Genomic DNA, 14,302 nt, shown 5'->3' with positions numbered 1-14,302 from the left:
TGGGCCCGAGTGAGCGGAGCCCTTCTTTCACGAGATCGCTTCCAGATGCTGGGGAGTGCCTCAGAGAAGATCTATAACATGGGGCTACAAAGCCTAGACGATGTAACACTCATTCCCATCTCTTTATGCTTATTTTCTTTATTGTAGGATACTGATTGTTCCTTTGCTGCAGGTTTGCCTCCACTTCGTTGGCCTCGGGGATCGTCTAAAGCTGACCCTGTCCGAAATGGACAAGCTGGAGGAGGAGAAGGGGAAGCTCCAGCAAGCTGCTACCGCTGTTGAGGAGAAATACCATAGGTTCCGGCAGAGCCTCATCGACGAGCAGAAGTTCCAGATGGAGGCTCAGGCGCAGCTGAAGGAAGCATGGAAGAGCCTCTCCAAAGAAAAATTGAGAGGGATCGTATCGAAAGTCTCCTCTCCAAGGCTGAGCGGCACTTCAACTAGGCTGAGGAAGATGCTACCAAGACGAAGAAGCAGGTTTCCGAGGAAGCGGTCAAGCGGGCTGCGGAGGCCAAACAGAGAGATACTGGCGCTGAGAAGAGGGCCTAGGAGGCGGAGAAGCGGGCCAAGGAGCTAGCTGATCTCGCATTCGGGGCTTACTTGGACGGGATTGAAGGTGATACCAAGAAGGCACTTGTGATGGCTCTGCCTGACTTCGACGCCAAATCTTTGAAGGTGATCCCCAACTCTCCCAAGGAGGCTATTGATTCTACTCCTCCCCCTCCGACGTAGGCTTTTGTTTTTTTTTTTATATTGACCATGTGTTCGACCTTAGGGGTCATTGATGAATTCTTGTAAATCCAATTTTTTGAATGTAATGGAAGTCTGTGGCATTTTTTGAATCTCATCTCAAGTATTTGTTTTTTGTTGTGTTCTTTTTCCTTTGCTTGCTCTACTGCCTTATTTTTTTCCGTGGGGTCCTTACCCCCCTAAGTGGAAAGATCACAGCGTAGAACAATTTACTTTGACTTTTTACACGCATGCCTTAGATGTGCGGCAGAGGGCAGCTGAGGCAGAGGTGGCCTCGCTTGCCTTAATTTCCCTCTAAGTGTTCACTTAAGCAAGGCTGAGGTGGCCTGCGATGGGGGCGGGGAGGGAGGCCAAGGTGAAACAGGAGCTTGCCTGGCTCTCTTCCTACTACGGGTATTTGGGCAAAGGTAGGATGACTTGTCGAGCTGAGGGCAAGGCCAAGGTGGAGCTAAGGCTCATCTGGCTCCCATTTCCCCAAGTGTTGGCTTCGGCGAGGCCGAGGTGGCCTGCCATATGGAGGAGTGGCCGAGGTAGAGCTAAGGCTCGCATGGCTCCCATCTCCCCATGTGTTGGCTTCGGCGAGGCCGAGGTGGCTTGCCGTATGGAGGAGTGGGCGAGGTCGAGGTGGCTTGCCGTATGGAGGAGTGGTCGAGGCAGAGCGGAGGCTCGCTTGGTCCCATCTCCCCATGCGTTCATTTCAACAAGGTCTTGTGCAATGTTTTAAGGGAGCTGCCATCTTTTTCTAATAGTGCTAACTGAAAAAAGTTCAAGAGGCTAGCCGCTGCCGAGGTGGGGCATTGAGGCATGTAAGGCCTCGGCCGTCCTGGTATACTTTGACGCGTCGCTCGGCTAGGGTATTCGCTCCTTAGTTGTTTAAGTGTTTAGCGTCAGTCCGGCAAGAGGGTACAGACCTCTAGGGAGGTCGTGCGCCCCTGCCAGTTGCAAAGCCGAAGAGTTGTAAGAACTTAGTAGGTACACGCACTGAGCATTAAGTTGAAGGGGAACTTTGCTTCATTCATTCAATCACTCCCAAAAGACATTACAAATACTTATAGTACATCCAGAGATTCTCCAAGTTCCATATCCAAGGGACGGGTCTTCCATCTAGATGCTCTAGGTGAAAGGTGCCAGGGCCGACGACTTGCTTAATCTTGTAGTGGCCTTCCCAGTTGGGGCCCATCTTTCCCACTCCAGGTTCGGGGACCATAACCTTCTTGAAGATGAGGTCTCCTTTTTTATAGTGTCTTCCTTTTACCTTGGAGTTGTAGTAGCGGGCCACTCGTTGCTAGTAAGCGGCTACTCTTATTTGTGCTTGCACTCAGGCTTCTTTTAGCAGATCCAAGTTTGCTCTGAGGGCTTCACTATTCTCGGCTTCGTTGTATGCCAACTCGGGGTGTCGGCTAGCCAATCTCTGTAGGGATCACTACTTCCGTGCCATAGCTTAAGCCGAAGGGGGTTTCCCCTATGGCTGTCCGAGGTGTGGTTCGGTAAGCCCAGAGTACACTATTTAGTTCTTTAGCTCACAGGCCTTTTGCCCGGTCTAATCTGGTCTTCAGTACGTCTAATAGCGTCCTATTGGTGACCTCGGCTAGGCCATTGGTTTGGGGGTAGCCTACCGAGGTGTATTGCTACCTGATGCCGAGGGAGGCACACCGCTCCAAGAACTTGGCGTCATCAAATTGCTTCCCATTGTCAGTGACCAGCATGTGGGGTAGGCCGAAGCGGCAGATAATGCTTTTCCATAAGAAATTTTGGTTTGCTCGGGCAGTGATGGTGGCCAAGGGCTTGGCATCTACCCACTTGATGAAGTAGTCTACAGCGACGACGAGGTACTTTCTGCCCCCTATGGCATGAAGGAAAGGGCCAATGAGGTATATCCCCCACTTGGCGAAGGGACAGGGGCTGTTGAGGGCCGAGAGAGTGGTGGCCGGTGGGTGGCATAAGTTGGCATGCCTCTGGCATGGGTCGCAGTTTTGCACTAGGTCGGTGGCATCCTTGTTGAGGGTCGGCCAGAAGCACCCGTGCCTTAGATTTTTTTGGGCTAGGGCCCTTCCACCAAGGTGATTGCTACAAATGCCTTCGTGAATCTCTCGTAGTACATACTCGGCCTCATCTGGATGGAGGCATCGGAGGTAAGGTAAGGTGAAGGATCTTTGGTATAGTTTTCCCTCTAACAAGTCGTAGTGTGCTACCTAACGTCTGAATCACTTTGCCTCATTTCTGTCTTCGGGCAGTTGTCCTGTTGATAAGAAGTTGATGATGGGATCCATCCATGACGGTTCGGATTCTATTGGGAGTACTTGGACTTCTTCAATGGAGGGTCGAAGTAGCTTCTCTATGCGCACGGTTCGACCAAGGACTCCGCTAGAGGTGCTTGCCAGCTTGGAGAGGGCATCGGCTCTTGCATTTTCAGCTCATGGAACCTGTTGTAAGGAGAAGCGTTGGAAATGGCAGGCTAAATCTTGGACTTTGGCGAGGTACTTGGACATGCTTTGTTCTCTGGCCTCGTACTCACCATTTACTTGATTCACCACAAGCTGAGAGTCATTAAAGGCTTCGACATGTTAGGAGATGAGGTCCCTAGCGAGTTGTAGGCCAGCGAGGAGGACCTCATACTCGGCTTCGTTGTTTGATGTTGGGAAGTCAATCCTCAATGCATACTCTATAGCAACATCATCTGGGGTGAGAAGGATGAGGCCCGCTCCGCTTCCTTTAGTGTTGGAGGAGACGTCGACGAAGAGTTTCCATTGAGGGTGAGCCTCATCATCCATGTGACCCCTTTCAACATTTTCTGGGGTTTGGTGTAGGGCTCGACTGAAGGTGCATTCCATTATGAAGTCTGCTAAGGCATGTACCTTGATTGCGGGCCTCGGCTGGTATTGAACATCGAACTCGGAAAGCTCGATGGCCCACTTTGTCAGGTGTCCCGAGGTCTCAGACTTGGCCAAGACAGCCTTAAGTGGCTGGTTCGTCAGGACCATTATTGAGTGAGCTTAGAAGTATGGCTTGAGCTTCCTAGCTGAAACCACGAGGGTGAAAGCCAATTTCTCTCTCTCGGAATACCTGGTTTCAGCGTCATAGAGGACCCTGCTGGCATAATAAACTGGCTTCTTGCATGTCGTCTTCTTTGATCAGGACTGAGCTAATTGCTTTGTCCCTGGCTGAGAGGTATATAGGTACAAGGTTTCTCTCTCAGTTGGTCGGGCGAGGAGGGGAGGTGCGGTGAGGTATGCCTTGAGCTCATCGAAGGCATGTTGGCATTCCTCCATCCATTGAAAATATTTTAGCTTCTTGATGGCTCGAAAGAAGGGTAGGCAGCGGTCAGCTGATTTCGACGTGAAGCAATTAAGGGCTGCTATCCGGCTGGTGAGTCTCTAGGTTTCCTTCACCGTCCGAGGAGGTGCCATATTCAGTATGGCTTGTATCTTCTCAAGGTTAGACTCAATGCCTCTCTAATTGACAACGAAGCCCAGGAATTTGCCTGATGTGACACCGAAGGTGCACTTGCTGGGAAGGTCTCGGCTAAGTCCGAGATATGAGCCTTGGATTTTAGGCTTTTTATTACCATGTCATCCACATAGGCTTTGATGCTCCTCCCCATCTGATCTTTGAACACCTTGTTAACAAGGCATTGGTAGGTGGCCCCGGCATTTTTGAGGCCGAAGGGCATCACTTGGTAGCAATATATTCCATGCTCGGTGATGAACAAAGTCTTCTCCTCATCGTCCGGGTGCATCTTTATTTGGTTATATCCAAAGAAGGCATCCATGAAACTGAGTAGTTTGTTCCTTATAGTGGCGTCAACAAGGTGGTCTATCCTTGGCAAAGGAAAACTGTCCTAGGGGCAGGCTCGTTTAGGGTCTGTGAAATCAATACAGATTCGCCATTTCCCATTAGCTTTCTTTACCATAACCACATTTGACAGCCAATTAGGGTAGTGTACCTCTTGGATGAAGCCGGTGTTGAGTAGCTTTCCAACTTCCTCTTCTATGGCCTTCCATCATTCTGGTGCAAAGTTCATCTTCTTCTGTCGGACTGGCCTAGAGCTCGAGTCCACACTCAACCTGTGAGTAATGACCAAAGGGTCAATTTCAGGCATGTTAGCGGCGGACCAAGCAAAGACATCGGCATTAAGTCTGAGGAAACTTACTAGTTCGGATAGGATCTCTGGGGGAAGGTTGGACCTGATGCGGTGACGGGTCATCAAAGCCCTCAAAATTAGTACTAGTCCCACAATCAAATAATTGCAGTAAAAAGTGGTACTAGGTCGAATCCCACAGGGAGCAAATCAGTAATTTCTTAGCCGAATGGATAAAGTAATTGAGTGGGAAAATTTAATAACTAAAATTTAAAAGAATAAGAAAGCAATAGCAAACTAAACGAACAAGAGAAAATCAATCTTACCGAATTCTGGTTCAAGGGCTCGGGTCGATTGGCCATCGATCCTAGGTCAATTTCAGCATTCTTGCAATTCAAGCATTTAACCCTAGATTTATTAGGATAGCCATAATAAACCTTGTGTTTTCATAATTCAGTTGACCAAACCCAGCATTCGATCAACACTTATCACCAATCAACTGGGTACGATAACGTCCATGTTAAACAATGATAGCATTAAGATTTGTGAAAATAGTTAAACCAAAATAACAATAATTGAGATAGCTACAATTACTGAATCTTGTTCCATCGATTCCTTTAGGTTGAACCATATTAAAACATTGGTCAAAGACTGTCACAAACAATTGACCCAAAAAGATATCAACCTAATTGCAATTTGTACCATTATTCGTGACAATTACGGATCACCGAAATCATGGATAGCAGTAGGAAAATCAACATTAATTCAGTTTTGTCAAACTAATTAACATCAACATCCAATAAAAATATGCACAAGAATCAATGAATACTTGAATTAAAAAGCAAGAAAATAAATTAACTACAAAACCTCATAATGACACAACCGAACCTCCCCCCTTGAACCAGAAAAAGAAGCTTAGCTGCTCATGATCTACGCAATCTCCATGCTTTGCTTCTCCATAGTCGAACTGCATTCTTGAGCTTCTTGGTCTTCTTGATGATCTCTTGGATCTGGGAGTGAGTGATGCTAGAGCTGGTCCACCCCCCTCTTTATATAGCCAAAGGAGAGGGCTGTTTTCCAACTCCTTCTAGGAGATCATCTTATCTTCAGGGAGTCCTGATCTTCTTTGAACTAATCCTATCTTATATCTTATCTAATCCCCAACCTTCTTATCTTTATAGGATTACATTCAAAATTTAGATCTAATAAGACTCTCTTTCTGGAGGTTACATTCGAAATTGGGACTCTAGGCTCTTAAATTCGAGTTGGGATGCTTTAAAACTTGGGCTGCTTCAAGGTACTTCTACGAGTTGGGCTTCAGTTGGGAAATGGGCCTGGCTGCGAACTTTCTCCGACTTCGGGCTCATTTTCGTACTCGATTCGGGCTAAGTCTATCAAAATCCAGAATATAAAAGTTGTGGGCCTTCCTTTTATCTTTCTAATGCTTCTTGAATTGTCCAATTCTGAGTCCGTAATTGAGAGTTATGCCCAGATTACTGACTGTCGCCAAAACTGTGCAAAATCACCCGATTTGCCCTGTTTTCTTCCAATTGCCTTCTTTATTGCCCTGAATCGAAATACAAGAGTAATGAGTCCATTTAAGTGCTAAATTAATGTAAAAGAGTGAATATTAGGGGATAAAAATAGGGTTCTTTTTGGTCTCATCACGCGGACTGCTTTTCTGGGCTCATCCTTGTCTAGGGAGACCGAGACGAGGTCCTCGGCCGGCTAGCCTCGACTCGTTGGCTCCTCCCTGAGGTGGAGGCCCTATAGTGGCAAGGTTCCTTTATTCTTGCCCTTCAGTACTACCACATAGCACTAGCGGGCAGCATGCTAGTCCCCTCGAACAACTCCGATGCCATGCTCGGTGGGGAACTTGAGAGCGAGGTGGTAGGAGGAGATGGCTACCTAAAGCGCGTAAAGGGTTGGTCTCCCCATGATTGCATTGTAGGGTGAGCCAATCCTCACGACCAAGAACTTTGTCATCCTTGTCACCTACTGGGGCTCCGTCCCTATTGTGAGGGGTAGGGTGATCTTGCCCTCTGGTCTGACAACGTTGCTGGAGAAGCCAACTAGTGAAACATCTACTGGCTGAAGGCGCTCTGTCGCTATCTTCATCTTTTCAAAAGCTTCGTAGAAGAGGATGTCGGCCGAGGAGCCGCTATCAATGAGAATCCTCCTAACTACAAAGTTTGCAATGATGGCCGAAACCACCAAAGCGTCATCGGGGGAGACTGCTATCCCCTTCAAATCCTCATCTGTGAAGGAGAGGGTCTCTTTCCGCTTCTGCTTCTTGGGGGCCGGCCCCTGGATGTTTAATTGCCTAGCGTAGGCCTTGCAAGCCGAGGCCGAGGCTCCACCCAAGGTCGTGCCTCCGACTATGACGTTGATGACGCCAGCTACTTTCTGATGTTGTTGTTGCTTCTGTTGAGAGTACGAGGCGCTAGCCTCGCCCCCAACGTACTGCTTAAGGTGGCCTCGACATGTGAGGGACTCTATCAAATTCTTGAGATCGGCAGTCCTCAGTTTCGTGGCCAGTGCCTCGGTGAAATTTGCAGTACTTCTTTGGGTTCTCCCTTCGGGGATTCTTCTTCAACTTCTCAAGCCACTTCATGAATTTGTCCTCCCCAATCTACATCAGAATCTGCGTGCGGGTGGAGTTGAGTGGCGTGTACTGGTTGTAAGCCAAGGCCGAAGCCAGTAGCTTCCTACTGTTGTTGTTGGTGCCGTTGTTGTGGTCGTGGTTTCCATTCTTTCTCTTCTTTTCTGGGGCTCCGCCCGGGTGCTCGGTGCCCTTTTCTTGAACATCCCCAATTGGAGCCTCTTTCACTGCGATATACTTCTAGGCCCTCTCAAGGAACTTCAGTTTCGTCTTCGGTTGGCTTTTAGCGATTGAGCACTTAAGGGTTGAGTCAGGGAGGAGTCCGCTGATGGCAGCATGCATGGAAACCATGGGGTCGAGATCACAGACCTCGAGCTCTTCCTTCTTGAAGTGGTCAATGTACGACCGTAAACTTTCTCCTCGCTTCTACTTGACTGTCATTAGTGATACAACACTCTTTTGGGGGCGTCGGCTGCTGATGAAGCGGGCGAGGAACAGGTTGGAGAGTTGCTCCCACAAGTTAATGGATCGAGGTGGGAGGCTTGAGAACCACCGTCGAGCAGCTCCCTAGAAAGTTCGGCATGTCAAGGCATCGAAATATCCATACAGGATCATGAGTGCCCTAAAGCTCTCTAGGTGGTCGTCCGGGTCTCTGTTCCCGTCGTACATCTCCAAGGTGGGAGCTTTGAAGTGTGGAGGTAATGGCTCGGCGATGATGTCGGGGGAGAAGGCATCTATCCTCCCCATAGAGTTACTCTATCTGGTTGAGGTGTTAGTTTGTCTCTCCTTGACTTGTCGGAGCTCGGCTTTGATAGCGCTGAGCCCTACTCGTAGTTCGGCGAACTGAGGGTCAGGCGTGGCCTGCGCACCCTCCCGGTCTTCGCGAACGCGGTGAGGGTCGATGCGGACCCCGGAGTGTTCTAAGGCAAGACCTCGCGCCTCGCACCTAGCGCGGCGATTGTTAAGGATGTCCCAGAGATCCAAAGTGTGAGGGGAAGAGGCTCGGCGTCGGACCTCAGCCCTAGAGTTGGCACTAGGGCAATCGTTATGTTTGCCTTTGTCCCTCGAGTTTGCCCTTCAGCACCACTGGTGCTGCTCAGAGGGCGAGTGGCTATCCTCAAATTGTGCAGGTTCCTCCTCCCTTTGACTGGGAGGCTGGGAGTTCCTAGGATGTGGGCTGGCTGGGTGACTGCTGCTAGACTCAGAGGGGTCGGTTTGTTGAACGTGGCCAAGGCCGAGGGCTGGCTGGCTCGTGGACCCATGCCAGCCTGGCTATGTTGATTCCCCGGCAGGGCGGTCACCCTGGGGGGATCTCCTGCCTGGGGGTAGCTCTTCTCGACTTGTTGGGTTAAATACTCCAAGCAATTGAGCATGGCCTGGAATTGTTCATTAGTGACAAGGTTTTGGGTATTCCTGGTTCTTCGTACCATGGTGATTTGAGCTTAAGGACTCCTTAGTTTGTCAAAGTTCTTTAGGGGATCGTCTTAACAATGGATTCCCATAGACGGCGCCAATTGTTGATACTCGGATTGGCCGAGGACAACAAAGTAATTTTGCCCCTGAGCTCTAAAGGTGGGCTGAAGGCTTCGAGGGCTCGGGTATGGTATGCCGATGCCGAGGACTTGTAGAAGCCGAAGGCTAGTAGCCGAAGTGCTGCAAGACAGAGGATGTCAGAGGCCCCAGGTGAGACCCGAGCCGGAGACTCTAACAATCAAGTTAGTACGAGTGTACGAAGAAGGGAATCAAGTGCAGACGAGGGCTCTAAGGAGACAACTCGTAGGCATTGAGTTCCCAAGATGAATGTACTGAAGTTCTGTTAGGATTCCGCCCCTTCACCAGGAGGGGGTATCCCCTATTTATACCTGAGCTGCCCAGAGGTTGGTGGAGATGAACGCTCGAGATAGGAGTCGTACGAGGGTAATCAACGGGCTTTCTGGGGATGCGTGGACGCTCCGAGATTGATTCCATGCAAGGGGTAGCAGGGTAGCCCCTGCTGGGCCATCCCACATCACATCTCAAGGAATTGTTCAACCTAAAAGGTTAAGTTGTTAGATGAGATCCCATAATAGATTTTTATTATCTAACATGCCACCTCAAGCTAAAAGCCCTTTGGGCGTAAAGTATAAACAAACACAAGCCCACCCATAAAAGCTTTGATACCATATGGGTTTCCATAATAGGTAATTAATTTGATCAAGCTTCATAGAGATGACATTCATGAAACTAGAGGGGGAGACCACAGTTATGGTGTGGCTTGATGACAAGAAGTCCTCTGAATTTGGGTAGAGGTATTGGAAGCCATGATCGAAGTAGTTAGAGAAGTTAAACAACATTGGTCAATTGGCTTTGATACCATGAGCACTCAAGGTTGAGTGGTGAAAGCTTAGCACAATACCGCTGTTCTATTTTTGGTTATAAAGAGTTTTGCATGGGTGGGTGACCAACAAAAGGGAACATAGAGATGAAGATGGTTGGTTGCCAAGGGGAGAGATCATACTCAACCAGATCTTGCTTGGGTGACCCACGTAAGCAAGTGTGTTAATGGACCCAGTTTTGGATTGGACCCGTCCAAATCAAAATCAATTTGAATTGATTGAATGAATTAATAAGACATATTGAATTGGACCAATCCGAACTTAATGGTCCAAAGTATTTATTGAATGGGATTTCAACATAGTCTATCCATAATGGATTTATATTGGACCAATATCCAATCCATTTATAAAAGAAAACAATGCAAGTGTGTCAATAAACCAGGCTTAGGTTAGAACTAATCTAAATTAAAACCAATTTAAATAGATTGGACGGTCCTAACATTGAAGTGGACTGATCCAAAATATCCAATGTATCCATTGAATTGGATTGGACATGATCCACCTGTAATGGACTGACTCATATTGGATCAGATCCGGTTCCAATGACACCCCTACACGTAAGATCATCATCGGGGCTCATGCAAATTAAAATAATAATGCATGATACATTATTAGAACCTACAAGAGGCACAAGCACAATACATTATATATTGTATTACAATATTTTAACCTCAATTTTAATTTCATTTTGATTTTATTTGTCTATACTAACTACTAAGGACTCTTCACTCTTCTACTGTTCTATTTAAATAGGGAAAACCCTAGCATGAAGCATCAAACCAAATGGTCTAAAGAGACCCGACCATGCTGAATTTGTGAGACCATATTGGATGGTCCTGATCTTATGAAGCTCAACCACAAGGTAGAGTTATGACGGCCCAGACTGCAACTAGCAATCCTGTGTTCCTACTATTAGATGATTAGAGTAGCAGGTGGGACCCAGTCGTTGGCATTTATTGTCTAGTCCCCGACTTCACATCTCCGCCCCACAGGGGGCCGCCCACGCCCCACATCACATCTCTGCTGTACATTGGGAATATCTCCCAATGATAATACCACTCCTCATCATCGAAAAATATTCTCAATATACGGCGAAGATGTGCTGTGGGGCGGCCCCTTGTGAGGCGGAGATGTGATCTCCTAGTCCCCACTCCCCACTACCATGTAATGTAAAGAACCATGGATCAACGGTTTATCCAACGTTGTCATAACGTCCAACAGCCATCGTGAAAGGAAAGCAGTGAAGAAGCTTCCTTGTGTCAGGGCCCCTTGTATCGCTACTCTTAGACTCCTATATACGTCGATCACATTTTCACCGTTGGATTGGAATCATCAAGCAAATGAGGGATAATTTCGTAATTTTAAAGATCTACCAACTCATCACCGAGATCTTCGGCTTCTTACAAAGATTCTTCGTAACACACAAGCACTGCTTCCGCTTCCTCGACGACTACAGACTACAATCCGCTGCAAGTCAACCTTCCTGTTTTTGATTGTCTTACAAACCAAGGCAATCGCCAAATCCGCCATTTCTTTTTCATCAAAATTCGCAAGAACAGACCGAAATTTTCTTTCCATTTCCCGCCCACGGAACCCTAGAAATCTAATCTGCTGTAGCTACCAGCAGCAGCAGCAGCAGCTCCCAGAGCTTCCCGGAATGAGAGCTCAGAAGCCAAGAGAACTGCAAGGAATCCTGTTTTGATGGTCAGTAGTTCTTCATTTTTTCTCCTTGAATTCCTATTGGGTTTTCGATTCTGCGGCGGATTTCGATTTAGGTGGGGGTGTTCGGTAGGATTTGGCGGTTGCCCTGGGAAGAGTTTTGTAATTCCAGTGGAGGACGTTGTCAATGATGCCTCCTAGAAGGAAGAAATGGACGGAGGAAGAGGAACGAACCTTGATCGACAAGTACGGAGAGATGCTCTCCGATGGAACCCTAGCCAAAATGAAAACACGGGAGAAGAAGTTCCGTCCCATAGCGGCGCAGGTTAATTCGATGCACCATGCTCGGGACCCCGTGGCTTTCCCTTGGCTATGGTCTTGGAAGGATGCCTCCACCAAGGTGCAGAACATGAGACATCAGTACCTACTTGTCAAGCAGAAAATTAAAAAACCTTCTGTTGGCGTCACGGGGGATGGTTCTTCCGGCGAGCAGCCGGAGGAGTTTGATTGGGTGGAGGGTCTTAGTCACTGGTCCAATTTCCTTAGATACAAGGATGTTTTTGGAGATGTTACACTGGGGTCTCCTAACATTGACCAGATGACGGCGGTGACAGCTGGGAATCGGGAAAATGGTAGGAGTTTCGCCGGGAAAGGTCGGCCAATGGATGTCATGCGATATGGGCATCTTGGACCTTCGCCGGAAGGGGGTTTTGGGGTAGGCATTGATGGTGGTGAAAATGGAATTTTGGGTTTAGGATTAGGGTTTGAATACGATGGGGAAGAGGCTGATGATAATAACAATAATAACATCAATCATGGGAAGGAGGATGGGGAAGATGGCTTTGAGTATGAAGAAGTTGACCCAAATGGCTTGGAGACGAGGCAGAAGAGGAAGAAGTTGAAGGGACTGGAGAAATGGGCATGGTCATTTTTAGTAAATCAGCTTGCGCAGTTGAGGGAAAGGGAAGCTCGGTTTGAAGATCGAGAGGTTGAGAGAGATAAGGAAAGACAGAGAAAAGAACAATTTCGTGCAGAGCTTGAACAGAAACGTGAACGGAGGTGGGAGGAAAGGGAGAGGGAGAGAGAGGAGAGGGAGCGGACCAGGGAGAATTTGAGGAGGGAGAGGCTTAAGGAATGGGAAGCAATGGAAAAGGAGAGTGCAGAAAGGGAGAGAAGGAGGAGGGAGGAAGAGTTGATGGAGCAGAGGGAATGGGAGGAGAGGATGGAACGGAGGAGGTTGGATTGGAAGAAGAGAATGGATGATATGTTAAGTCAACATCGGGCAGCAATGGACCAGATTCAGTCCCGGATTCTTCATGACCAGCAGGCCCTTACTAGTCAGTTGCTTGGGATTGTTGCACAATGGACAAGTCATCCAGCAGGCCTGTCCGACCATACTGGAGCTGGGAACCCTTATCTCTCACAAATGATACAGAATTTGCACCATGTAAATGGAGTTGTTCATGGGGAAAATAGGGTTGATGGAGATAATGATCAATTTATTGTTGATGGATGATTTTCTGCACTGGATCCATGAGTTAGGGTGTTCATGATTGTGGTAAAGTAAGTTGTAGAGTTTGAAGGAAGATCAAATACATTCTGTAATATGTAATTTCTATTGCATATATTTATACTAATCTGGTCAGTTTGAATCTGCAAATTTTTTAACCTTACCTTTATTCCAATTTTGGATGTAAAATGTACCTTTATGTTGGATATTATTCAAATTTTTTAATGGAATATTATTTACTTCTTTGTCTATTTATCTCTATTCTCTCTGTGACCTATTTCTTTTTGTTTCAAAAAATTTAAAAGTAGGGTGAAAACAAAAGGACCATATTAGGTCCCTCATTGTATGTATACAACATTTAACTTTCCATGACTTCCATGGAATGGGGATTTACATTTTGTTATTGGTAACTAATTATTTTATTAATTCAAAGAAGTAGTTATATTAATCTGAACCGAACTCCTTATAATTTATGAGTACAAGTAAGCCCAAAAGAACTGTTTCCTGGAAACTCCTTGCTTGGCTAGAGAGACAGACAGCACATTTGCAGATCCTTAACCCATTTGAAAGTGACCTCCACTTCTCTTGCTATCTTCCACACTTCTCATCACCCATCCCACGACTAACATTGAATCCCCTTCGACCTCAATTTGTCTTAAGATTGAGTTGCTTAGCTAGTCTTAAACCTTGAAGTAGAGTTGAATTTTTTGTTGCTAGTGAATCACCAACCCCTATCGGTCCCGAGAAGAGAGCTACTATAGTACCCATGTCATCCAAATCTCCCTTTATTCTGGATGGACCTAGGTTACCAAACGAGCTTCCATCCAAGTTCAATTTAATTCTGTTAGTATTTGGAGGAGCCCACTCTTCTTGCACCATCACCTTCAGGGTGGATGAGGCTGCTATCACCTTCCTTCCTCCCATGAAGTCATCCACTTTAAAGTCATTAAAAATCTCCAACGGAGGATTCCATCTAGAGCCAAAAAGAGAGCAAGAGTGCATCCAAGCATGAGACACAAATGAACAAGAGATTAGATGGGGAATAGTCTCACCATTGGCATTGAACAGGATACAGATATGGAGTGAAAGGCAAGATGTTGGGCCTCCTTTTTTGGAGAATGTCATCCATGTTAATCTTCCCATGCACTACCTCCTAACAGAAAACTTAAACCTTAGGGGGGACTGGCCTGCATGACACCTCTTTCACAGGAAAAGGGCAGCTGAAGAAGAAGAATGTAATAACAATTTTTTTTTTTTGAAAAGTAAAGTAAGGATTTTATTAATTCAGAAAAGACTCATTACAACAGGAGAGCTAACCAAAAATGGCT

At 47.0% G+C, this 14,302-nt stretch overlaps 1 protein-coding gene across 1 annotated transcript; it reads left to right on the top strand.

Annotated features, from left to right (window-relative positions):
- Positions 1 to 11,216: 11,216 nt before the first annotated feature.
- LOC104586954 (uncharacterized) lies at positions 11,217 to 13,225 on the top strand. Its single transcript, XM_010244358.2, has one exon. It carries the CDS (start codon positions 11,652 to 11,654, stop codon positions 12,978 to 12,980), a length of 1,329 nt encoding a protein of 442 aa, XP_010242660.1. The 5' UTR covers positions 11,217 to 11,651; the 3' UTR covers positions 12,981 to 13,225.
- The last annotated feature ends 1,077 nt before the right edge of the window (positions 13,226 to 14,302 follow it).

Source organism: Nelumbo nucifera, chromosome 1, assembly GCF_055504915.1.
Source record: "Nelumbo nucifera cultivar China Antique chromosome 1, China Antique-T2T, whole genome shotgun sequence".
NCBI classification, from domain to species: domain Eukaryota; kingdom Viridiplantae; phylum Streptophyta; class Magnoliopsida; order Proteales; family Nelumbonaceae; genus Nelumbo; species Nelumbo nucifera.
The sequence above is the reverse complement of the archived record's forward strand: the minus strand, read 5'-3'. Positions and strand labels throughout refer to the sequence as shown.